At 32.2% G+C, this 27,583-nt stretch overlaps 1 protein-coding gene across 2 annotated transcripts in view; it reads right to left on the bottom strand.

Moving 5' to 3' along the window:
• Nucleotides 1-21,017, bottom strand: part of LOC126892434 (FACT complex subunit spt16) — a 73,954-nt gene extending 52,937 nt beyond the window's left edge. For both annotated transcript variants that reach the window (XM_050661961.1, XM_050661962.1), the window contains exons 1-3: nucleotides 20,303-21,017; nucleotides 10,967-11,636; nucleotides 7,720-8,247 (exon numbers count right to left, since the gene is read on the bottom strand). In XM_050661961.1, the coding sequence (XP_050517918.1) occupies nucleotides 7,720-8,247; nucleotides 10,967-11,636; nucleotides 20,303-20,863 (1,759 nt within the window). In that variant the 5' untranslated portion in view covers nucleotides 20,864-21,017. The remainder of the gene's footprint in view (nucleotides 1-7,719; nucleotides 8,248-10,966; nucleotides 11,637-20,302) is intronic.
• Between the last annotated feature and the right edge of the window lie 6,566 nt (nucleotides 21,018-27,583).

Here is a 27,583-nt window from a genome sequence, read left to right as displayed (position 1 = left end):
ATGAATGAATATACAAACTTGTAAAATGTATAGCGACTCAATGTTTAGAATTCCTCTCTGATAGTACAGGTCGTCAGTTGGATGAAGTCTTGACAGTTGAAATATATATTTCACAGCCTTGTTCTGTAACACCATGAGAGGATGTAGCTGTTTTTGATTTGTATTACCCCAAACAATAGTTAGATATGACAAATGTGAATTTATTAAAGAGTGATAGATCATTTTACGCTGTGGGATACTTATAAATTTAGCAATTCTTCCAAGCATACCCACTGCTGGAGCTATTTTTTGACACGTGTTCAATATATGCTGTTCCCATGTTAGTCGATTATCTATGTGTAAGCCAAGGTATTTGGTAACATTTTTTTTAACGAATTTGAATTTTCCAAAATTTAACTGTAACTCTCTGTGTTCTTCAATATTTGAAATTATTGTGTAACTACATTTATTCATATTGAGTGAGAGCTTGTGGTATCTGAGCCAGTCATCTATATCTGTCAGATCTTTTTCTACAACATATTCTAGCTTTTTGGGATCTTTGTCAGCATACAAGAGTCCCGTATCATCAGCATATAAAAATAGCGTTGATTTTAAAGGCAGATTGGAGATGGAGTTTATATAAATAAGGAACAATGTTGGTCCCAATATAGACCCTTGAGGAACTCCACATGTGATGTCTTCTGCTGTACTAAGTACATTATTACAGAGCACTTTTTGTATTCTGCCAGTCAAATAATCCCTGAGCCATACTAAGGACATACCAGTTATACCATATTGTTCAAGCACTGAGATAAGTAACTCATGGTTAACTGTATCAAAAGCTTTTTGTAAATCTAGTGATACAAATACACAGCTTAATCCTTTGTCTAAGTTACTATATATATCTGTAATCAAATCGGTAGCTGCTGACACTGTGCTGGAATTATGTCTGAAACCATATTGTCGATTAAACCAGGCACCAGTTGTATTCAAGAAGTTTACGATTTGAAGATTTACACATGATTCTAATATCTTTGACATAGCTGTTAAGAGAGATATTGGCCGATAACTTCCTGGCTGTTTTGAGTCTCCTCCCTTATAAAGTGGTATCACTATTGCCATTTTCATAGAGCTCGGGATTGTTCCAGTGACAAGAGAAAGGTTAACTAATTTAGTTATAATCGGTAGAAGCTCCTCTTCAAACTCCCTGATAATATCAACACCAAAGCCATCCCAGCCAGGAGATTTGCCTTTTTTTAGTTTTCTTACAACCTCTTGAACATTAATTTCTAAGACTTGTTGCCATTCAAATATATATTCTTTTGGTGATACATTTATTGGAGTGCTTGTTGAAGGTGTTATGTTTTTTGACAGAGATTTTCCTACTTGTGAAAAATATTTGTTTAATTGGTTTGATAGCTCCTCAGATTTATTATATATCGAGTTCTGATAGTGTAGTTCATGTATTGTTATTGTTTTTTTTGTATTTTCGGCATTATGAATAAGGTGATTGATAGTTGCCCATAATTTTTTACTATTGCCTTGTGCATCGGATAATTTATTCGTGAAATAGTCTTTTTTTGCTTTGCCTACTGCTTTCAGTAGTTCATTTTGCACGGACTTATAAACATCTTGTAAGAACTTACTATTAGGGAATTGTCTATGCCTTCTATAATGAAAATCTCTTTTTAAAACAAGGTTATGTAATGTGACATTAAACCATGGTGCACTTTTTTGTCGAAATCGATTTTTAATTGTTTTTGTATTAAGATTATTTAAATAAACACGTAATATTTCATCACATAAAGAATCAGGTTCATTCCAAATCTGATTTTGCAAGCTGTATATTTCATTTTTGAATTTCAGTTTGTTTAAAGTTGTTACTGTATAATACTTGTCAGTGGTTATAAATGATGTGTTTTTTTACCTTTAATAGCTGCAGTTGATGATCACCGAAACCTTCATCTACTATATATAACGTTGCATCAAAGTTTAAAGTGTTTGTCATCACATAATCAATACATGTAGCCGAATGATTGGTGATTCTGGTAGGGTTAGTTTTATTTAATATACTAAAACCGTTGGACACAATTGTTTGACAAACTAATTTTTGTGGGATACTCTCTTGAATAAGGTCTATGTTAAAGTCACCTAGTATCCAAACTGGAATTTTTTTATTCACAAATATGTTTAGTGCTGTATCCAGTGCATCAAAAAGTTCATTGCAGTAGAAATCTTGAGGTCGATATACTCCACCCACTATAATACTTCTATCGATCTGTAAAAATAACATTGAACACTTTTTATTATATCTGTAAACTTCTGAGTACTCGTAACAGCTTTTAACAAATAACCCTACACCACCACCTTCTTTATCCCTACAAACAAAAACTGAACTATAACCATTCACATTAAAATATGTTTCTTCACCCACTCTCAGCCAATGTTCGGCCACTACAATTAAATCTGGCATATTTAACTTAACAACTAACGTTTCAAAGTTCAATATCTTATTTCTCAAAGACTGAGCATTCAGGTAGAGTATGTTAAACTCAGTACTATTATCACACTGTACTTTATCCAGTTTAAATTTTATTTGCAATTTACAATCATTATCCATTTTACTAACGTATTTTCCATTTTACTATAATGTTCACACAAATAATATTAAAGAGTTTTGATAATATCCTCATTGTGAATGTAAATTGGCTCAGAATCATCAGATTTTTTTACATATACCCTACCATTTTTTGTCCAACAGTATTTGTATTTCCTTTCCTTTTTTAATTTATATGCAATGTTAAACAAGTTTCTGTTTGTAAAGGTGAGCTGCTCGTTTATATAGATCTTTGAAGTATTCTCTTTGTTTTTGTTGCAACTCAGCATATTAGATTCCATTTTACGATTTTTTCGTGCTTTGATAAACTTAGTTTTTATATCACGTGATCTCATCTTTGCAACAATTATTGCTCCATTTTTGGTTTCTTGTTTGAAGCAGTCTGACACATCTTGACTATTAAAATTACATGATAAAAGATCATTAGCAATTTCCATTAGAACTTCTTTGGGATCTTCATTTTTGATTTGAGTTCCGTGAATCTCTAGGTTACAGGAAAATTCTTTGATTTCTAGTTCACAGATTCTTTTTTCCAGCTGGCTAACTTTGGTTTTTAATTGGATATTTTCTCTTTTCATATCTCGCAATTCCCGTAATGCATTTTGATTTTCCACTGTAAGAGTATCAAATTTGCTGCTCAGGAATTCCATAGATTCTTCCATTTTCTGAAATAACTTTTGAAACTCTGAGATTTCCTTTGATTTGTTTGAAGAAAAATCGACTTCATCCGACTTAACCTCACTTTTTGCACATTGACCACATTTGATTGTATTTCCTTTCATTGCTCCAGATTTTTCTGCACAACTCTCGTGAAAATAATTTCCCTTACAAATACTGCACATTACAGCATGAACTACCTTTTTTTTGCAGAAAAAACAAAATTTTTCTGTAGAGCTCATTTTTGTAATGTTTACTTGTACTTAACCTCAACTTAACCAAGCTTTTAATTAATAACCAATTAACAACCTTCCCAGTTTCGTCTTTAGATCTATTTTTAATAAGACATTTTGAAAGGTGCTTCAAATCATAAAAATCTGTGTACTTTGGTTCTGTAATTTTGTACGGTTTGGAATTTTTTGATTTTCGCGTAGATCGGGCTATTCGGAAGATATTTAGCCAATCGTTCATTGAATACACAGATACATGCTTTTTCGCTTTTTCTATCGCACTATGCATCGAATCAGCTTCCATGTAACTGTGCCCGCTTTCCAGAAATTTATGTTCTATAACGTTAATACGTGAATTGTTCACTGCGTATAACAAAAGGGCTGCCACATGTTGATTTCTGTTTTGTCCTCCACATGTATCAGACCAAAATGCTACTTCAGTTACATGTGGAGGCAACTGGTTAATGTATTTAAAGAGGCACGTTCCTATCTCTGAACTCCCTCGTTTGCCATTTATTTCAGTCCAGCAATAACAACTTGCTTCTTTGGATGATTGGTATATGGTAAGGTTGTATACACATAATTCGCGAGAGTAATACATTGGGCTAACATCTGAACTTGGTATCTGTAACACAGAGTGTAGATCAAATGTTGCATATACAAAAGTATTATCTTGCAGAAATCTTCCTTTATCTGCTTGTTTTGCAGAGTAGCAGTCATCTCTCCTTTGTAAATAACACTGCAGTGTCTCATTTTCTAGGTTTTCCGCTGTAAATGGCTTATGCGTTTCACATATTAAGCACTGATCCTTTTTCGGCTTAAAAAATGAATAATTATAATTTCGGCCAAATATTCGTTTGTACGTTACCAGTGACACTGTTGGTTTTCCTTTCTCCTCCAGTTCCCCTGTTTCGCATTTTTCTTTATACAACTGATACATTTTAGATATAGACAAATTGCTATCCAAATACTGCCTTCTAGTATCTCGTCGGGAGTAATGTGATTCCATTGTGGGAAAACTTTCGATATGGCGTTTTATCTCGGCGATAACTTCAGGCTTAGTTTTATTGACAGGAGATGATATCCCCCTTTTGTCATTACCAACAAAATTTCCAGATGGACCTCTATGTTTAAAAGCATTTAGAACAACGCAGTTACCAATGTTAAGTGTTTTTAAGAAGAAAAGCTGGCATATACGACGTTTGATTTTATTCTTCTGAAAATGGTATTGTTTAGAATTTTGACGAATTACTGAGTCATCATTTTTGCGTCGTCTTTTTTCTGGACTTTTTACGGTAACATTACTTAAAATAAAATCTTTCTGTCTGACAAAATCAAGATTCCAGTATGCTAAACACATCACTTTTCTGTCTTCTTCTGTGAAGTCCTCGTGACATTTAAAGCGACAATTTTGAAAATCAACTGGTTGGGGTGTCTTAGCTGGTCGTTTTTTTTTTCTTAATTTGATAATCTAAACCCTGACTTCGCCTTTTCCTTCGCAACATTACATTTCCAAGTTTTAGGATTGGTTTCTTTCCACCTATTTAATTTTTTGATTGGACTGTTCTCAGAGCTGCTAGGCTTAGACAGAGATAAATCACTATTATACGTTGGATCGTTGACGGAATCATCATTAAATGGATCTACAACAAACACTAAAATTAACGAATTGTACTTGAAAGCTATATAAGTTTTATACCAGACAGTGGAGTTGTAGTTCTATATTGGCATAGATTGTGTTTCCTCCTGAACAGCATTGATTGCGATTTCTTTAGAGCAGGTACCAATTTGTTCCAGTTCTAAACAAAAGCAACAGTATTGTTAATAATCGAATAATTTTAATATGTAATAAAATAATTACACAAACAACAAATAAAGTGAATACTAACCTCGATCTGGATTTTGTGCCTTCTCAGCATCGTCTACCATTTTACACAATAACTTTCCTCTGCTATACATTCTAAAGAATTTTATAAACTTCTAAAGAATACACGTTGCATCCACGTCCAAACACAATTAAAATTAATGAAGTGTTTAACAAACCTAACCGCACTATTTGGAGTTAGTTGATTATCCTTGTCCCACGTTCTACTATTACAGCTTGTATAGGCAACTAAAATTACACTGTGTGCAGTTAGTTGATTTTTCCTGTCAAGATTTGTAATTGTTTGTAAATAAGAATCAACTAAGTGCACTTAATTTATTTCTGCTGTATAAAAAATTCCGCTAAAGGAGTTAGACTAAATCATGGTTCAGATTTAAACCTGATGGATGACGAATTTGAAGATACAGGGTTTTTCCTCTTAAAATATTGATGTTTCTGGATTTAATGGTAATAAAATGTCAAAATTGAAAAAAATGGAGTTAGTGGATTTTCCCAGAACGCCCACGATATATTGTGGATCAAAAAAAGCGTATTTTCTTTACTTTAAAATGGTGTATTGCAAAAAATTCTAGGACTATTTTTAAACAAGGTAGCTGTAGGATATCCAAGGGTATCCGTAATTTGAGAAAAAATTTAAATTTTGTTTATTTTTTCAATTAGAATATAATTAATATAAGAAATCGGAGAGTAGAGGATATGGGACTACTGATGAGTAGGAAAAAAAACCTCCGAAACCGGTATAGACTCTTCCTGCACTCTCCGATTTAACCAGAGTATTATGCAGCTGCTGCATTTTCGTGTTGCAAAGAAATTGAAAATGTTTATACATTTTTAATTCATTTACTCTTTTGTTGAGTACTAAGGAATCTTTCTTGTGGTATGGGAACGATATTTATTGTCGTTTTCTGTGCTATTTCGATTGATAACTTATTTTGAATATAATTGCATATTAGAACATAATTTTTAATTCCAAATAACTTTTCTTCATAACACTTTTCGATATTGTGAAATATAAAGGTACTTTACTCTTGAGCGAAATTCATATTTTTTAACATACCTCATACACTATTGATAAAGTTTTATATCTGATGGTTGCATCTTAGGTTTTAGAACGCAGAGTGTTTTATAAAGAATAATCAATCTTGTTTTATAAAGTTTATAATAAAAAAGTTTTCCATATGGTTCCACCTTAGTGGAACCTATTGCATGTGTATATGTCACACTTTGAAAAAGCTTACCTTGTTTAAAAATAGTCCTAGAATTTTTTACAATATACCATTTTAAAGTAAAGAAAATAAGCTTTATATTGAGAAATGAGTTATAATGAGAAATTTAAAAATAATCGTAAAATATATCAAAAATCATTAAAAGTATAAAATTTTCAAAAACCATATCTTGCTTAAAAATAGTCATACAGCCTTCTACAAGAGACCGTTTTAAGGGTAATTGACTTTTATTCCTATTAAATGTAACATTGCATATTTATACCTGAAGCTACGTAGAAAAACGTCACAGAACAATGTTTGAGAAGTAACAAGGAAAATGGGCCAAAATCTCCGTGAGTGGCCAACTTTTGAAAAACCATATTTTGGACAGTGTAAATCATAGACTTCTACCAAACGTCACTTTAAAGAGGAAGGATGGAAGTTTTTTTATTGTGAAGAAATGTGTATACCTATATCCCGTGGAAAAAAAGTTATGGGGCAAAAAACAAAATTGCTATCTTTCGTGTTTTTTTCTTGCTTTTCTTTTGAATATATTTTTGTAAAAAAAAACATTTTTGACTTAATGAGATGTTTCGATAGTAAATTTAACCCGGAACAATTTTCCTGTAGACGTGTTTGTACCAAGAGTGCATTGAACTCAGCCTAATTCGTCCTGTGCCTAAGGACTAATTCACCCCTTTCTCAAAAACGCACCCCTTTAAATGTTAGATTATCCGCGGGATTTTCATATTTAGAAGTCCATTGACTATATGAAACAATAAAACCCCGTTAACGTTGTAGTTCCTTTCTAAAATACGTAATCAATAGCCTATGGGCCATTCCACGAACATACATCTGTTTTGGATTACTTCGACAACGAATATTTTACTGTGCAACATAAGTACGAAAGTAAATGGCGCTAATAATTATTCCAATAAACAACAATGTAATTTGCAATTTACTTTCGTTCTTCTTATTTTGCACAGTAAAATATTCGTTGTCGAAGTAATCCAAAACAGGCATATGTTTGTGGAATAGGGTATATGAGATGACTTCCTCCAGATGGACAAAAAGCGCCAAGTAATTTTTAGATTTTTCTTTTTGTTTTCGTTACCCGGATATAAATGGAAATGTCAAAAAAAGTACCTTCATTTCTGCCCATAGTTGTACCGGGATGGAAAAAGTTAATACGCAAATAGGTGTAGTCTCCCTCAATAGATTGAGAAATATTTTTGATTGTGGAAATATGAAAAGGTACCGCAATTCCATAAATAGGTAAAATAACAGTTTCATACTTCTGGTCCACATATAATTTTAGTTCCTTTACCTCGGGAACTCTAGGCATTTGATTGACACTTTTGTATGACACAGTATTTTTTCTCACTTTCTCTTTATCTTTAGATCCAGATTGTTTTGCCAAACGCTCTTTTGCTTTTTCATTTAGTTGAGCTGCCAATTCTTTCTGGTGCTCTTTCCTTTTTTCTTCGGTGCTGTGTTCAGTACGCAGTTTTGATTCAATAACAGCAGTTCTTTTACCCCTTCCCAAAATTTCGGTCTTTTTCGGAGTGTTTTCTTTTTCCTCATCATTTTCTTCTGCGTCAGAATCATCTTTAAGGAAAATACCGATGTTCTTAATCTTCTTCTTGGATGGTGTTAAGACACTTGCTGGCTGACCTAACATAATGAATAAAAACTTATAATTAGTACACTAAATTTAAATAAAATAAACTAATAAAACAAAAATTGTAAAATATTACCAATATTACAATATAAAAATATGTTACTTGGCCCCTTTTTGCAAATCAGCGACGATATATTAAGAAATACAATAAAAAGAGTAGTTAAACTTAAAATATAACAAAAAGAATAAGCAAAAGAACTATAGGAATTTAACCTTTAATGACCTAAAGGCAGCTTTTGACATGATTGGGTAAGGATACATGGGAATATTTGTAACAACTAGAAGTACCGGAAACATTAATAGTGCAATCACTGAAGGTTTTCACCTCCGATTTCGTTGAACCTCCATCGATTTTCATGAAAATTGGTGAGTAGTTAGAAGATACCTCAAGGAACAAAGGTGACATGATGCTAACTTGCGCTTTTACCCTGGGGGTGGATGCCACCCCTTCTCGGAGGTGAAAATTATTATACAGTACAACCTGCCATATCCGGACCTGTCATATCCGGACCTCCCCATATCCGGACGGTTCTGCGCCGTCCGCATCTACCGAAATCTACCGAGAAAGGCAGTCCTGCTGTTGGACAACGCACTAAAAGAAGAACTAAAAGATAGCGAAATAATGTATTACAGAATCTATAAAACGTGTCTATCAACGAAAGTTATTGATGGCGTTGATTACTGGAATGTATGAAGGAGAAAACGTTTCAGAGACTATAAAAGAAGTAGTGGTCTTGATATCCGGATTTTTTCATATCCGGATCGGTCTGTCGCCACATTGATCCGGATATGGCAGGTTTGACTGTATTAAAAATAATACCATAAATCGATAGAGGAACAAATTCTAAGAAAAATTTGTTATATAAAGTTATTAATATAAATCAATACTTTTTGAGTTATTAAAGATCAAAGATTTTATTTTTTCGTAAAAAATGCATGTTTTAAAGCTGTTTTTCACGTATAACTCAAAAACTATAAGCTTTTACAAAAAAGTGCTTACATATTACCAAAATTGAAGATAATAAAAAATACAGTCCTCACTTAAAGAACTAAACTAATGTTAAATCAAAGTGAGTTATGAGTAATTGAATGTATATTTTGTTCGACAAGTACTCAAATCTAAGTATTCAAGCTTAAATAACGCGAAAATGATGCAATTTACAACATATACCTGTTAAACACTTGTCAAGGTAATTCGAAATACCTATCAACTGAGCTCCAGAAGAAGTTAATAGCATCAAAATTAAGCAAGTTATGATGAACATAAAAGAACCCTTTCGATTTTTTTAGGAAAAAGTGAAAAATAAAATAGGCCCATTCCACAAAAATTAAAATTTATAATAATCCTTACAATGATTTCTATATTTTAGCATAAGTAATCATTTCAAGAATTTTGACCGCTTTAGAATGAATATTAAAAAAAAACGATGTAATTTAAAAAAATCAGAATTTTTAAAATTATCGTAATTTTCATTTTCTTTTGATAATAACTCCAAAAATACTCAGTATACTTAAAAATGATATATAACTAAATTTTAGTTTTTTCTGTATCAAATATTTTAACTTTTGTACTGTTTGTGTAGGGTAAAAAATAACCGAGATAGAAACGTTTAAAGCTTAAATTTTGCTGCGAGAACCATGAAACCGGGGCCATTTAAGCTTTTATTTTTAAAAAAAGTAAGGGGGTTTTAAAAGATTAAATTTAACGTGGTTTAATAGCCCTTGTAACTAACTTTCAAATGTTTTTTAGGTGAACCTGATTCCGTAAAAATTAACGGAGTTATTAAAAAACAAAACAGTAATATTTTTTTGCAAAAATTTTTTTGATAAATTTTGAAACATTTTTGGAGCATAAATTTTAATGCTATCAACTTCTTCGGAGCCTCATTTGATAGATATTTCTAAGTACTTTGACAAATGTTTAATAAGTTTATGTTATAAAATGCATCATTTTCCCTTATTTAAGCTTGAATACTTAGATTTGGGTACTCGCCGAAAAAAATGTACATTCAATTAACTATAACTCACTCTTATTTAACATTATAAGGTTTTTATAGTACGGAGTTTCATTTTTTATTAGCTTCAATTTTGGTAATAATAACTTTTTTGTAAAAACTTATAGTTTTTAGTTATTTATGAAAAATCGGTTAAAAACATACATTTTTCTCAGGAAAAATTAAGATCTTTGATCTTTAATAACCCAAAAAGTTTTGATTTATTTTAAAAACTTTATATAACAAATTTTGCTTGGAATTTGTCCTTCTATCTAATTATGGGGTAATTTTAAATGAAATAATTTTCACCCCCGAGAAGGGGTGGCATCCGCCCCAAGGGTAAAAGCGCAAGTTGGCACCATGTCACCTTTGTTCCGTAAGATATCCTCTAACCACTCACCAATTTTGATGCAAATCAATGGAGGTTCAACGAAATCGGAGGTAATAGCTCATATCCACCTTCAGTGACTGCACTATAATCAGAAGCATAGAAAGTACCTACTAGACAGTCACAGGAATAGTACAAGTGGGAAGCCAAATATCGAATGCATTCAAAATAAACAAAGGAGTAAAACAGGAAGATAGTTTAAACCCATTGTTGTTTGTCATAATAATGGGTAGAACATGATGATATGAACAATGGTATTACAAAGAACCTCAAAGCTAAAAAAGAGACTACTTAAATACAATAATTGGAATAAAATATATTACTACCAACCTTCATTAACCAAAACAGTATCTCCAATGAATAAAGCATATATTTTTCCCTCCTTGTCAGAAGCTTCCTTATTTTCCAAATTAGAAAAACCTATATTTAAATTGAACACCATCCCCTTTTTGGCTTCAACTGTAGTTTTTGGTCCAATAATCAGGGAATTTTCTTTGAATTCTATCCCCATTGCGAATCCAAAATTTTTGGTCAAATGGTCAGCTAAATTTGGCTTTTCCTTTTTAACCATATTGTAACCAGTGTCATAAACTTCCGACAATTTTACTCCATTCTGAAGCACTTTTATTAACTCTTCTTCAATTGTTAAAAGAAAATTATAGTTGTTTTGGATTTCCTCTGTGGGGTTTACTAACAAGGTTCGGACGATGTTGGAACAGTATGACTTATAGCGAGCGCCTAGAGAACAAACGATGGCTCCAAAATGTAGTGAATTTTTATCACTAATAACACTGAATTTTAAATTGTAAGTGCCTCCAGACTGTATAATGGCAGGGTAGCACATATCAACTTGATTAACATCAACCCCTGAGACATATTTTTTATCACTTATGGCAGATTCAACTCCTTCTGCTAATTTGCTATGCTTGACTTTCTTTTCCGAATCAATAATCTCCATAATCTGATCTTTTAAATACTTTGTGAATACATCTACAGTTACCTGTAAAAAAATACATGTATGAAAAAATAAATAAAGAATGTTAAATAAAAGTGAAATATAATAGAATGTTTCCACAACAAACTTTATCACAGTCAGCCAGATGCATGGAACAACTACATACTCACCTGAAATGATCCACAGAGTGAGAGGTAATAATTGACACTATGAGATGCAAAGTGGCCTAAGCCTAAAATGCAACAACTGAGAAAAACGGTTTTGAAATCTAGATATTTTCAAAGAATATAGAATTCTGATATATTTTTTTACTTAACACTTTGACGTCCGGCATCCAGTATACTGGACATACCAGTTCCTTACTTATAGCCCACGTCCAGTTAACTGGACACAATTTAAATAGAGTTTTCTGTGACTTCAGATATTTGCGGTACATGAGATTCGGTTTTAGTTTGTCGATGTGGTGTGTAGTTAAATATAAATTCATTACATATTAAATTTTATCATCAACTAGTTACATATTAAAACTATTTATAACTTTATATTTGCTAAAAATTGAATGCGGGAACTCGAGCAGGTTTTCCCCATTGCTACCCGGTGCCCAAAGTGTTAAATTACTTAAATAAGGGATAATTTTAATGCAATCAACACGTTTTAGTAATAGACCACGGCGGATCTGTTTTGAGGTGGCATTCGGATTTTTGCAGATAAAGTTAGGTGACAACTTCAGTAATTACAACTGACTTATACTCTTTCTCAAATATGCCAGGAACATTACTAAAAAAAATTAAAATATTTAAAAATTTCAAAAAAAATCGTTTTGTTTCTATTTTCTTTGCTTACTTAAAAAAAACTTAATCCAGAACTTGTCTACCTTTCGGTGTGAGTTGTTACGGAGTTAGGTTCTCCGTCGTTTTCTTCCACATTTCCTTCCATTTCCTTCTATCCATGGCCAATGCTTTTGTTTCCTCCCATTTTATTCCTCTTTTGTTGGCCGCTTCCCTCACTTCTTCTGTCCACATCTTTCTTGGTCGTCCTCTCTTCTTTCTTCCCATATCTCTCGCTTCATATATCTGTCTTACTATTTTTTCTTCTCCTCTTTCAGTACATGTCCGAGCCATCCAAGTTGTCCTTGTTCGATTGTTGTTGTAACTGGGTTTATTTTCAGATTTTGTCTAAAGGTTTGATTTCTAATTTTATCTTTCCTTGTTTTTCCCTCTATTGTTCTCAAAAATCTCATTTCTGTGCTTATTAGTCTATTCTTTTGCCTTTTTGTTAATGCCCAAGATTCACAGGCATAGGTAAGAGTGGGTTTCACAATCTTTTTTACTATTTCGGTTTTTATATTCTTAGGTATTTCTTTCTTTTTTAAAAAGTTACTCTTAATACTATTGTACAGCTTACCAGTCTTTCCAATTAACTTTCATTTATCTCATCTTCTAATTTTCCATTCCGGCTTATGATTACCCCAAATACTTATATCTGTCTACCTGTTCAAGTTGCTTGCCATCTACTTCTATTTTGTGTTTTCCGTTTTGTCTTCCAATTATCATTGTTTTTGATTTTTCTTTGTTTATTTTCAGGTTTCTGATTTTTAGCTCTTCATACAATATGTGTATATTTTCTTGTAATTGTTTTTCTGACTCCCCAATGATCACCAGGTCGTCTGCGTAGCATAGTTCTGTCATTTGTATCATTCTCAACTTCCAATATCCTACATTATATTTTCTCCATTTGTGTTTGCAGTTTTTTATTACGTCATCTAGTACTAGGTTAAAGAGTAGTGGACTCAGGACACAACCCTGTTTTAATTCAATGTTGCTGTCGAATACTTTTGATTTTTCATTTCTTGTCCTTACATAGCTTTTCGTTTTTTCATATACAGAAGTCTTCATATACAAGAAGTATACTTTCATCCAGAGTTTATATGATGAAAAATTTTCTTTGCTTATAACTTTAAAACAATTCATTTTGGAACAAAGTTGTACAGAAATAAAATAAAGATAATGGAATTTTGTATAATGCCCCCCCCCCCCCCCCCCACCCGTTATTTTGTATTTATTACTATTTTGCAGAAAGGGTAATAATTAAAGATATTTCCAACCAGTCGTATATCATACAAAATTCAATTATCTTTATTTTATTTTCCTACGACTTTGTTCCAAAACGAATCGGTTTAAAGTTATAAGCAAAGAAAGCAGAAAAAACCGATGTTTTTCGAAATTTTTAAATATTTTAATTTTTTTATTAATGTTCCGGTCATATTTGAGAAGGAGCAAAAGTCAATTATTATTATTGAAGTTGTCACCTAACTTTATCTGCAAAAATCTGAATGCCACCTCTCACATCCAAAGATAGAGGTTTTTTCACAGATCCGCCCTGGTCTATAACATTTTGCATCTCATAACGTTAATCAGCCTAAAGAAATTACAAAACTAATCGAGGAGAAAAGAAAACTCAGAAGGATCTAGCAGTGCTATGGAGCTTCATCTGATAAAAACTAAACTAAATAATGCTACTCACCAGCTTAAAAGAGAAATTAGAAAAAATAAAAATAAATCAATTAGCAATTAAGTATCTAAGAGAACTAACAAATGATACTACAATTATTATTCCCTCTAGAGAGGCACTAAGAAATTAAAACGACTGATCTTGGAAAATCCTCCATCAAGAATGGAAGATGGAAGCTGGACAAAAAGCAATTTAGAGAAGGATAATAAATTTGCTGAATATCTTGAGGAAACATTTCAGCCATGTGGTGATTACCCACTTGAATGGGAAAAGTCACACATTGAGACAATGAAATTAAACTAGCCACTCCAAAAGAAGTATCCAACGAAATTAAAGTACACATCAATCCCAGGAAAGTAAAAGGGTTTGATTTTATTATTACTGAGGACATACTAAAAAACTCCATAGAAAAGCCATATTAGAGCTGACATATCTTATAAATGCCTCATTCAGATTAAGATATATTCTCAAGATAAATATGAAAAGGGTCATAATGATCCATAAACATGGAAAACAACCAAATACAACCAATCATGGTACAGGCTGATTTTCTTACTACCTGTAATTTCGCATCTATACGAGAAGTTATTGCTGAAAAGACTGAAACCTTGCATACATGCTCTTATTCCATCACACCAGTTTTGGTTTCAAGAAAGTCATTCAAATATTGACAAAGTCCATAGAATATTGGATATAATAGAGAGGTCACTAGAAAAAAAGATTGCTCCTCTGTCTTCCTCAATGTGGCACAAGACTTTGTAAAGTATGGCACAAAGGACTTACAATATAAATTAAGCAAAATACTACCAAGAAAATAAACAGAATTATTGGAATAATATATTTCAGGTATAATTTTTAGGGTTAAACAAGAAGAAGCCTACTCGGAACTAAAAGAAATCAATGCAGGTGTACCACAAGATAGTGTGATATGACCAGTCCTGTACCTATTACACACTAGTGATATCCCTGAATTAGATCATAACATAACAGCTACCTTTGCTGATAATACTGCCGTCTTGATTGTAGCTGAAAATCATGAAGAAGCAGCTAGAAAACTACATGCCTCTGTTAACAGACTTAACAAGTGGACTAAATGCTGGCTAATTAAATGAAATGAAATGAAGTGAGCACATATTAAATTGTGCAAAAGGGAAAAACAACACATCCTGTTAATGTATATAATACTCAGATGCCATATGCTGATACTTCAAAATATTTGTGTATTTTATGCATTAGATGCTAGGCTATGTTGGAAGTCATATGTTAAAAAGAAAAGAGAACAGCTTAACATCAAGTACAGCATGACCAGATTCACTTTGTATCTGTTTTTTCATAATTTCTGAATTTTATTTTGGTACTGTGCTGGTCTTTTACTTGGCCAGATGTTACCGAAATAAAATTTAAAAAATTTGGAAAAAACGAATGTCAACACCAATTCCCATCCAAATCTCAAATAGAAAGTGAAACTGGTTGTGCTGTATAAAAAAATGTATTGGCTATTAGGAAAGGAATCTACTGTGTCAATCTATAAACAGATTCTAAAACATATCGTGGGTATACTGGAAAAACTGACCAAGTCAATTTTTATCGATTTTTAGTTTATGTGACCAAGTCACTCCAAAGAACTAACCGAATACCTGAAAAAATTCCCAAGGCAAAATTATAAGGTTTGATGTCGCAACACACATAACACACAAATGTCTATGTCTAGGTATGCGTATCAACAGACTGGAAGAAATGAACGTGTTGACTTAGTCACTTTTGCATGAAATATGATTCATGTTTTATTCATGTCAACATTGAACTGCGACAATTGGATATTATGACTTGGTCACTATTCTATGTTTTAGTTTTATCTATACGTTGTATGTTTATTTGTTGAACGATCACGTGTTGGAAAATAGATATTAAGTTTATCTTTCATTTTATCATATAAAACAGCAATTTAAATATTGCGCAGCATAATTTTTTAGAATCTGGGCATTCTTACATGGAAGTAGATTACATGCACAGTGCCATAGAAAATGCTAAAAATAATGTTCCAGTATACACTATGCATGATTAGTTACACATTTTTAGACTGGCCGAAACAAAAAAAGTGATGCATATAACGTACAGGAATTAAGGTATAATGCTTTTCTTGATATAAATACTCTAGCTGCTAATGTAGGTACTCTTAAAAATAGAACCATTGATGAAAACTGAAATTGTGTTAATTGGCTAAAAATTATATGTATGTGATATGAAGAAGACAAACCGCAATATATTTTTTAAGTACAACTATAGTGATCCAGACTTTCTTATGTTCAATGTAATCGGGCATACTAAACGAGTTATAAATCTTATAAAAGAAATTCAACTACTATTTTACTCCAAAGAAATTCCTATTTCTAAACTTAAAAAGCAGGATCTTCTAAAATTGATCTTCTAAAATCTCAACCTGATCTAGATTTCTTTGCACCGAAGTCTGAATTCATCTCTGGCCTCAAACGTTTGTTTGTTTGAGTAGTTGTTGGATATTCATTATTGTGATATATGAATCTGATTTATGTGATTAAGTTTGTGATACTTATATTTTATTGTATTATTGTTTTATTATTACTATTTTATTGTAGTTTTATTATTATTGACACATGTATTATGTATATTGGACTTATAAACTTGTAATCTTATTGGGCAGTGTCCCGTTGAAAATAAATAAATAAATAAATAAATAAATAAAATTGTGTAGACAGGAACAACTCCCTCTGAATTCCATGCTTGGGTATCAGCCAATACCATCAGAGTGGGAAGATGTTGGGATGTTGCTCCAGAGCCATCAGTATTGTCCGATTTGGATTCAGATTAGCTCTACTTCTCCTATTCAGATTCAGATTAATTCTAGTAGAGAAACGTTTACATTTTTGTTATCATTTTCCAATTTAAAAAATAAAGTAAATGTTTTTATTTGAAACTTCAGCCTTACACTGTAAATAAATAAAATTAGAAGTATTTTCTTTGTGATTTATTATTGATAAATAATCATCTTTTTGTGACCATGATTTAAATTTGAGTAAATTTCTACATCAAAAAGTGACCAAGTTATTTTTTTTTCGAAAAACATAAAGGTTAATGCGATTTTTAGAGCTACTTAGAATCACTAACTTCAACCATTTAATACCTGGAAAGAAAAAATACATATCCTTTTAAAATGATTTTAAAAAAAATTGAAATAAAATTACAGAACATTCAACATCAATTATCTCGAAAGCACGATATTTGACTTGGTCAGTTTTTGCAGTATGCCCACGATATATGGCATCCAACTGTGGGATTTTGCTAGTAAGAGTAATTTGCACATCATCTAGAGCAGCGATACTCAACCTTTTTTCCCCTGGGCCACATACTAGCTATTGCCACAGTTTGTGGGCCGCATAGGTAGAGTAGTATACAGGGTGTTTCATTAAGAAACGGAAATACTTAAATGGTGAATAGAGGTCACTGAGGCGGTTCTAGATATTCTACATTTATTGCCCCACCGATTTTTATAACCGAGTTACAGGGTGTTTTATCGATTTTGCCCATTTTTGTTATAGGTTCGCTTTAATGTTTTCCGCAGAAAATTTAATCACTTTAATTTTGAAATGAAATATATTGAAATTTTTAAGAACCGAGATTACAAAGCCGGCTTTTAAAGCACTTTTAATAATAAATTATTGAATTTAATGAAAATATTCTCATTTTAACACTAATCAATACTTAGTTACTACATTGGAACGATCCACTTACCTCTAAACACAACAAAAATACAGGTCCAGATTAACAAAAAATATAAAGTGATTGTGAACTTGAAACAAAACCCTGTATATTGAAATTTTCAAAAGCCGTCTGCACATTTGAAAATACCACAAAAAACTAAGTTTAACGGTTCACCTTAATTTTTTGTGCAGACAATTTAATGACTTCAATTAATTTTGAAATTATGTCGTAATTTTTAAGAACTCAGAACTCACAACAAAAATTTAGATTCAATTTCGAAATTAATGTCAATAAATAGTCTGCACAAAAAATTTAAGCGGTCAATTAAACTTTGTTTTTTGTACTCTTTTCAAATGTGCAAACGGATTTTGATAATTTTAATATAGGTACAGGGTGTTGTTTCAAGGTCACAATTATTTTATATTTTTTTGTTAATTCAAACCTGGGTTTTTCTTGTGATAAGTAAGTGTCATTCCAATGTAGTTTATAATTATGGATTATGTTTAAGATGAATATTTATTAAATTTAGTAATTTATTATTCAAAGTGCTTTAAAAACCTGCTTTTTAATCTTATAGTTCTTAAAAATTTCAGTATATTATTATTTAATGTCAAAATTAAAGTCATTAAATTTTCTGTGCCCAAAATTAAAGCGAACCTGCAAACTCAGTTTTTGTGCTCTTTTCAAATGTGCAAATAAATCTTGAAAATTTAAATATAGAGGAGGTTGTTTCAAGGCCACAATCACTTTATATTTTTTTGTTAATCCGGACTTGGATTTTTCTTGTGATTACTAAATGGTCGTTCCAATGTATCTAGTAAATAAGTGTTGATTATTTTTAAAATGGGTATTTGTTCATTAACTTTAATAATATTATTATCTAAAAGTTAATAATACCTGCTTTTTAATCCCAGAGTTCTTAAAAATTTTAACACACACAAATTTTAAAACAAGTGAAATTTGACAAATAATTTGATCATTTACAGTGGCCTTTTAGTGAGCCTTTGGGCCGCATGAAAAACGCTAGAGGGCCGAAGGTTGAGTATCACTGATCTAGAGCTTCCAAAACAAAGTGCTACGGACAAAGTGGTAACATAGGAACAGTGACCTCCATAGGGTTCTAGAAATGGATACTGTTAACCCGTTCGCTACCAAGGAGGTATTTAACCCTGGATTGCTACACTTATATTCTAAACTCAATCTGCTACATCAGGGTACAGTGGTACCCCAAATAAAATCGACCTAAAATATTTATATATGTATGTTTTAAGAACTTATGACCAATATACTGAATTCGCTCTATCGAGATTCAGTTTGACACTGACGTTAGTAATTTCTTTTTTGAAAAGTTCAGTTGTCAGAAGTGACTGGAAATTACTACAAAACCAACGCACCTGCTGATATCTAATATTATTAATAGTAAACAGACATAAAAATAACATAAACCTTACGCCAATCAATAATTATTATTTATTTGCACCATTATAATGTATTGATAACAAATGAGAAAATTATTTATTGTACAAAATAAAAATATTTTGTAGAATTAAACTTCACAAAATTTTAAGAGATTAGTAGACACTCCCACTATTTCTAAGAATTCTTCTTTTTTTAATGAAAGATTAAGTTGATTTGAGTTGATTTTAGCAGTTAATAGTGTGAGGTAGAAATTTTTGTGTTGTATGTTTCCTATTCTGAATGTGTCAAAAAAAATCTCGTGAGAGCGAATATAGTTTAAGAATTTATTTTGTATACAGAAATATTTTATTATATTATTATTCATAAGTTTATTTTCATATTTTCCACACCGACTACTGCAAATTGGTGTAACTTACAAACAAGGTTGGGTACAAGTGTACCCCAGGTAGCATTCCAGGATTAAGTTTTTAGTCCTCATAGACCAGAGATATTTAAATTACCATTATGTGCAATGCAATCCCCGGCTTACGGGCTCACAGGTGAGACACTAGTCTATAGGAAAAATCGATGTGGCTCATACAAGTTGCTTGGTAGTGAACGTGTTTACAGTACCATTGAAAAATTTGGCAAGAGTTACAAACAGTGACCTCTTCAACAGGCCTCATCAACATAGGCGTAACCAGGATGATCCTAAGGGGGGGTTACAACTACCTGAAAGGGGGGGTTACAACTACCTGAAAGGGGGGGGGTGTTACAACTACCTGAAAGGGGGGGGGTTACAACTACTGGAAGGTCTCTGAGGGCTATGGTGTTAAGCGTTTAGAGCTCAAAGTACATTCCAATGGGGGGGGGGGTTATAACCACCAAAACCCCCCTGGTTATGCCTATGCTCATCAAGGTCCTCAACAACACTAAGATTTTAGTAGTACCTACTTAATTTAGACTAGAAAAAGTTGCTCATTGATCTTATTGTGTGATCAGGTTGTAATGTTCTTAAGCATATTATTGTTGTTTATGAAATAAAAAAAAAGAAATCTAGTTACCTGAGATGCTTTTTTCATGGTAGTAATTTCAGATTCTTCTTTAGGGCTAATGAGGTAAGCAATCTGAGAGCTCATATCAGCAGTTTGAAATTCTTGTTTCTTGAGCATTGCTTTCCAATTATCAACAAAAGATCCAGAGTAATTATCCTTTGCAAAAACCCCCAAAGTTTTACCATTTTTGCTCTCCTTTATAGCTTCACAAAGAATTTTAAATTTTGCTTCGTCGCTGTCTTTATCGCGGACCAACAAGTTTAGTTGGATTTGGTTCTCGTCCTTCTCTTTAAGTTCGGCTTGCCGAAGAAATTCAACCTTCTTTTTACTGGTTAAGAAATAAGCTTTTTTCTCTACAAGAACCATAATAGTATCTGTAAGTTCGTAGCCCAACAGCCATATTTGCAATGCACCTGATTTGCTGTACACAATATCATCGTCTTTGCCGACTGCAGTGACTAAAGCATCCATTTTTGAGAAACCATTTTCTCCATCGGTATTTTGCCATGAATTGTAGAGCTTCTTTAATCTACGGTGAAAAGACTGTTTGTCTAAATTGACATTAGCCATGTTTGTAAAACTAAATGATTTAAATTAATATACGAGAAACCAGTATCACTATCATTACAATAAAACACACGAAAAGTAAAATTTAGATTAGAATCTCGCTTCAACCTTTATTCCTCCGGAATAGCGCCACTTTACGGCTTGACATAAGTCAGATGTCATGTGTCATGTAGTTTGAATGCAAATTTTTTGTCAGTGTTGTCAAATCACTGGTTTCGGTTTCTATCAGCTTGCATACAAACGTTCGCGAGCTGTTCGGGAACAACTGTGCGGACGAAAGTTCGTAATGTTGTGGTAATGTAATGGGTTCGCGGATATCTAGCAGTAACCAGTGTGCGTCCAGGGAGCAGTAACATCAAAGGGTTTGCTCGCGAACAACCAGTTTAAGTTGGATTTATAGTTTGACGTAGCGTAGACGTAGACGCAACGGAGACGGAAGAAACGGACTGGAGACGTAAGAAAATACGCTGTGTCTAGGTACACGTTAACGTGAACGCAAATAAAAAAGTTAGGTACACGCTTAAACGTCATCAAGTCAGTGACGTCATTATTTAGCGTGTACTATGACTGGGTCACAGAATAAATAACCATACAGAAGCGAAACTCCTGCCGAAAACGGTAACATAATTTTCATGCTCATGTGTCAACGTAACTGGTGCAACCTCACTTTTGCGACTGACGTGACAGTTGTTTATAGTTAAATTTTATATATGTTTTATTTTATATTTTATTTATATTCTATGGTTAAATTTTATATTTCATATTTAATTAATAACAACTTGTCAAAAATATTACCTAATTTGGAATGGTCTATTCCTTAGAACATCAAGTTCTATTCTGTAACTGGTGCACAAGGTCAAATATTTCGGTCCCAACAAAATCAATGGAAACGACAGTCAGATTCGCTTCTGTGTGGTTATATATTCTGTGACTGGGTTTTTTGGTACACGCTAATTTGAGCCGCGTGTATGCTGTGGTATTAAGTATCTGTAAGTATCGCGAGTGTCAGAGCGTGGTTAGAATTTGTCTAATCGCGTTATTTTTACACTTTAATATTGATTTGTAAAGAGTTTCCTTATTTTTTACTTGTTTAGTGTTTTTTTTTTAATTAACTATGGAGTGTGGAAAATTATTTAGTTCTTTTACCCCCGGTCTTTTCACCTCCGAATAACTATTTATTAGGAAGTTTATCCGGCAGATTACATGTAAATCTGTCAAATAAACCTCCGAATAACTTTTATTCGGAGGTGAAAAGACCGGGCCTTAATGAGTTTAACAACATTCTAAAAGAGTATAAAAAAGATAATAGACAAAAATTAGTGATTAAGGGCCGGTACTTTATGTCTCGATTAACAGCCCGTTAGTTAACGCGGGAGGTTTAATCGGGACCTCTTTAGGGTCTCTTGCGTTGTAATAAAGGCAATTATAATTATTATTATACTTATTTATAATTATTATAATACTTGTAATATTGTAATTGCATTTATTACAACGCAAGATACCCTTAAAGAGGTCCCGATTAAACCTCCGTTAACTAACGGGCTGTTAATCGAGACATAAAGTACCGGCCCTAAGGGTAGCAGAAGTAATAACATAAAATATATAGGGCGATTGATTAGTGTGATAAAGCTCATCAGTAGATCCGCTATAGTAATAAATAGCAATAAAAGTTAGTAACAAAAATTTTAGCAAACATTGAGCTTCATATTACAAAATTACTAAAATTAGTTAGAATGTTACAGGGCGTTCGATAATATAGTGGCCGACCAAACTTACGTTTTTTAAATGGAACACCCTATATTTTATTTTATATTCGAAATCTTCTTAACTTCCATATCACAAAAATATAAAGGTTTATTATGTTATACAGGGTATTTACAAAGTTATAACCAATTTTCTACGAAAATCGTAACAAGTTCAACTCCCTGTATAAATAAAAATAAACACCAATATAACTGGTACAATTAACTATATAACGTATAAAAATTATTTTAGCAGTATTTTGTATATATATCATGTTAACTAATATTTATTTTGCTAACCTGAATATATATTTTAATATAGGTACATATTGTTTTATTACAATTAAGTTTGAAACATCTGAATAGTTTTGCTGCACTTCCCCTTCCCTTAATAAAAATATTTTCTATCAAACAGACAACAAACACTAAACATATCAAAATAGCGTGTACCAAAATATAAAGTCACTGCGCGCACGCTAAATAATGACGTCACTGGCTTGATGAAGTTTAATTCGCGTGTACCTATTTATACGTCCATGCGTGTACCTAACTTTTTTATTTGCGTACACGTTAGCGTGTACCTAGACACAGCGAAGAAAATAATAGGTGTTTTCGTGGTGCACATCCTGAACGTGTTCAGAGGAAGAACGCTTGCGCATTAGAATTTTGGCTGTTCACGGTGTTGAAAAATCCTCCTCTGAATAAAAAGTTTACTGTTCGCGGAGCGCAACAACTTGTCGAACGTATTCGGAATGCGTTCAACAAGTTCTGGGATTAAAGAGAGGATTTATTGTCCGCACATGTGCAGAAGTTGATTTGACGAATTTATTTATTTTGTTTAGAGATTCGAGATTCTATTTCTAACCTAACAGTTTTTAAATTGTTGTGTTATCATAAAAAATTTGTAAAAGGGAAGGTTTTTTAAATTGTGTATTTCAGTTTCTTATTTTTAAAACCCTTTTAGATGATGAACCTCAGTTCAAGTGATGAAGATTTGGAAGAGATTGTAGGACTTTTAACGAGCGGGCAGTCGATCGGTGGTCTGTCTATCTCTGTTTACAAAGCGAACCCGCGCATGTGACGGACAAAGATGGCTAGACCACTCGAAGTGAATATTGTCCATTGATAATTGGCGTTAACCTCGATGGATAGAGCAAACTGCCTGGTCTACCATTTTATTATGTTTATTCTTGGAGTTCGCTTAAACCACATTTTATGTTCATTATTTACTTTAGTCTTTAGTTTGACAGATTATATTTCAACTTGATGTTTTTTATTGTTCTTCTTTCGCTCTTCAATTCGTCCAATTTTGAACATAGGCTTCCCCCAGTTTCCTCCATTCGCTTCTGTTTAGTGATTTCTTGTTTCCAGTTTGTTCCTTCTATCTTTCTACCCATTTCTACCCATCTCCCCATGTCCCCATCTCATCTGGGGGTCGTGGTCGTCAGCTCTTGCTCTCTTTCCTTTCCATGGTCTTCATTGTTGTATCGTATGATGGCATAGTATTTTATTGTTATTTAATTGTTATTTTTTATTGTTATATTAGGTATTTAAAGGCTGTATGACACTATGCATTTTCTTGTATCATTTCTAATATCGTTTCTGATATCGTTTCTTGTATACATTTTCTTGTATCATTTCTTATACGTACATTTGTCCCCTGTATGACACTATGCAAGTTCTTGTATCGAAAACTGTATGAAATTCGGCACGTGATTGGTCGAAATTTTGTTTGTCGCCCTGTCACGTTACATTGGTATGGTAGTACTGCGTCTACAGCTGATTTTAAGGATTTTATAAAATTTATAAACTTTTAAAAACAAATATTTTAATGTTATAATAACTAGAATTTTTACGTTGACTGTTGATTATTTGTGTTTTTTATTTTGTTTTGATATTTGTGCTAAAATATTTGCATTATAATTATCTTCAGTTTGATCCAAATTGGAACTATTGTATTTTCCTCTATTAAAAAATTATGCAATATGAAACCCAAAGTTATTCTAAATATATGGTTATTAGTAGAACAGTAGTCCATACCAAACGGTATATTAAGTATCAATAAAATATTTATAAATAATACCTACAAAACACAAATAAATTCATCAAGACATAAATCATATGATCTCATTTTCAGCCGCCATTATGACATTTAGAAGTTTTACCAGCAGGTTTTACGTTTTTGCTCTTTGCGCAGAAATTGGCGCAGTTATTGTACAAGAATCTGTGCCTGACACAAATTCTTGTATCGTTTCTGATATCGTTTCTTGTATCTGTGTATGACACTATACATTTTTTTGACATATCAGAAACGATATTAGAAATGATACAAGAAAATGCATAGTGTCATACAGCCTTAACGAAAATGGAATGGTCCGAAGACGAAATAATTAACTTAATAGAAGAAAATCGTAGACCTGCAAATTCATGGGACCAGAGAAATTCCGAATATAAAAATAAAAATCGGAAAAAAGACTGCATCAAAGAGATAGCAGAGATATTACAAAAATCCTTCTTCTTTTATCTTGTATGTAGGCTTTAAAGCCTATTTCTTCTTCAATATTACACTTCTAAATTGTTTAAGTTCCACGCCGTCTCTTTCTTGATGTATCGCACTGTTCGATAGAACTGTTCTCGAACCACACTCATTTTTGGTGTAGACGACTTGTTCGAAAAGTTAGCGAGCAGCTCGCTATAGTTACAGCTTCGCGAACCTCAATCATTTTGTGATGGATTCTGTAATGGTTCTTTCTAAAAAACTTCCGTCTAAAAAACGTTCGAGAAATCACGATTTTAATAACGTTCAAATGGTATCGTTTTGTATTTACCACACTTTATCACGTCATTTTAGATTTTTCGTTAATACATGTTACTCGTAGTGAAATCTACCTCAAATATCTACCATAACCTATTGTTTGAATTTAAAAATAAATAACTGATCTAAACGATTCCAATATAATTTTAATACCTAATCGGGAGCCCAGGTTGAAGTCTATTCATACGTTTACGGAATATAAAATGAGATGTTGTTCTGAAGCTATTTCTTTATGGCATTTATGTAAATATTATTCTAATTAGGAAGTAATATTTGGACAACGACGTCCGAAATGGATGTCGAAACGTTAATAAAATCATGTCTCAAGTTAAATTGTGGCTTATTTCCCAATTAGAATAAATAAAATGAATTAAGCACTTTTAAGCAAAATTAAAAAAAAAACGTATTTTTTTCAAATTATTTTTAGCTTTTTTTTTTCAAATTTTGCATTTATTTCTCTACCGGCATTATGCGAAAGCCTTGGCAACGTCGCACTTCCTTTAGCGATCTTCGTTTTCGCATTCGCTGTGTCTAGGTACACGCTAACGTGTACGCAAATAAAAAAGTTAGGTACACGCTTAAACGTCATCAAGTCAGTGACGTCATTATTTAGCGTGTACTATGACTGGGTTTTTTTGGTACACGCTAATTTGAGCCGCGTGTATGCTGTGGTATTGGGACCGTGCAAGTTCGGCAAAGCGACCCCTATTTCTACGCTCTATACTAAAATTCGCACTGTTAATTATATTGCCCAATTATATTAGTCCTGGTTAGTGGATAATTGTCAAGGCCATAGTCCAAAAAAATAATAAGAAGAAAAAATAAGATTCAGGTTATGTTATGAAAACGTCAACAATTGTATGTAGTAAATAAAATTAGTTATTAAAATGCAGTACTGCAAGCAAAATAAAATTAATTAAATGTACCTTTATATAATAATTGCATATCATACCAATATTGTGGAGCAATATATAATTTTTCTGCTTCATTGACAGAAGGTATGAAATATACTTCTGTCATGTACTGTGTGAAATATACGTCAATTTGACAATTTCAATTGACAATATGAATTATTTAAGATCGTTGCAATATTTCTCCGCGACTCGCGCAGGGTCGTTTCTCGTTTCCCCTTCCAAGTACTTGCACACCGCGAATAAAGTATCTGCAAGTATCGCGAGTGTCAGAGTGTGGTTAGAATTTGTCTAATCGCCTTATGTTTACACTTTAATATTGATTTGTAAAGAGTTTCCTTATTTTTTACTTGTTTAGTGTTTTTTTTTAAATTAACTATATGGAGTGTGGACAATTATTTAGTTCTTTTAAGGAGTTTAACAACATTCTAAAACAGTAAGAAAAAGATAAGAGACAAAAATTCGTGATTAACGGTAGCAGAAGTAATAAGATAAAATATACGGGGCGATTGATTAGTCTGATAAAGCTCAGTAGATCCGCTATAGTAATAGATAGCAATAAAAGTTAGTATCAAAAATTTTAGCAAACTTTGAGCTTCATATTACAAAATTACTAAAATTAGTTAGAATGTTACAGGGCGTTCGATAATATACTGGCGGACCAAACTTATGTTTTTTAAATGGAACACCCTATATTTTATTTTATGTTCGAAATCTTCTTAACTTCCATATCACAAAAATATAAAGGTTTATTATGTTATACAGGGTATTTACAAAGTTATAACCAATTTTCTATGAAACTCGTAAAAAGTTCAACTCCCTGTATAAATAAAAATAAACACCAATATAAACGGTATAATTAACTTACGTATAAAAATTATTTTAGCAGTATTTTGTATATATCATGTTAACTAATATTTATTTTGGTAACCTGAATATATACTTTTATATGCATATTGTTTTGTTACAATTAAGTTTGAAACATCTGAATAGTTTTGCTTCCCTTCCCCTTCCCTTAATAAAAGTATTTTCTATCAAACAAACAACAAACACTAAAAATATCAAAATAGCGTGTACCAAAATATAAAGTCACCGCGCACGCTAAATAATGACGTCACTGGCTTGATGAATTTTAATTCGCGTGTACCTAACTTTTTTATTTGCGTACACGTTAGCGTGTACCTAGACACAGCGGTTTTTTTAATAGAAAAATATTTGTTATTAAGGGAAGGACAACAGAACTATTCAGATGTTT

The sequence above is a fragment of the Diabrotica virgifera genome, chromosome 9 (genome assembly GCF_917563875.1).
Source record: "Diabrotica virgifera virgifera chromosome 9, PGI_DIABVI_V3a".
NCBI classification, from domain to species: Eukaryota; Metazoa; Arthropoda; class Insecta; order Coleoptera; family Chrysomelidae; genus Diabrotica; species Diabrotica virgifera.
This window is presented reverse-complemented; position numbering and strand designations above follow the sequence as displayed.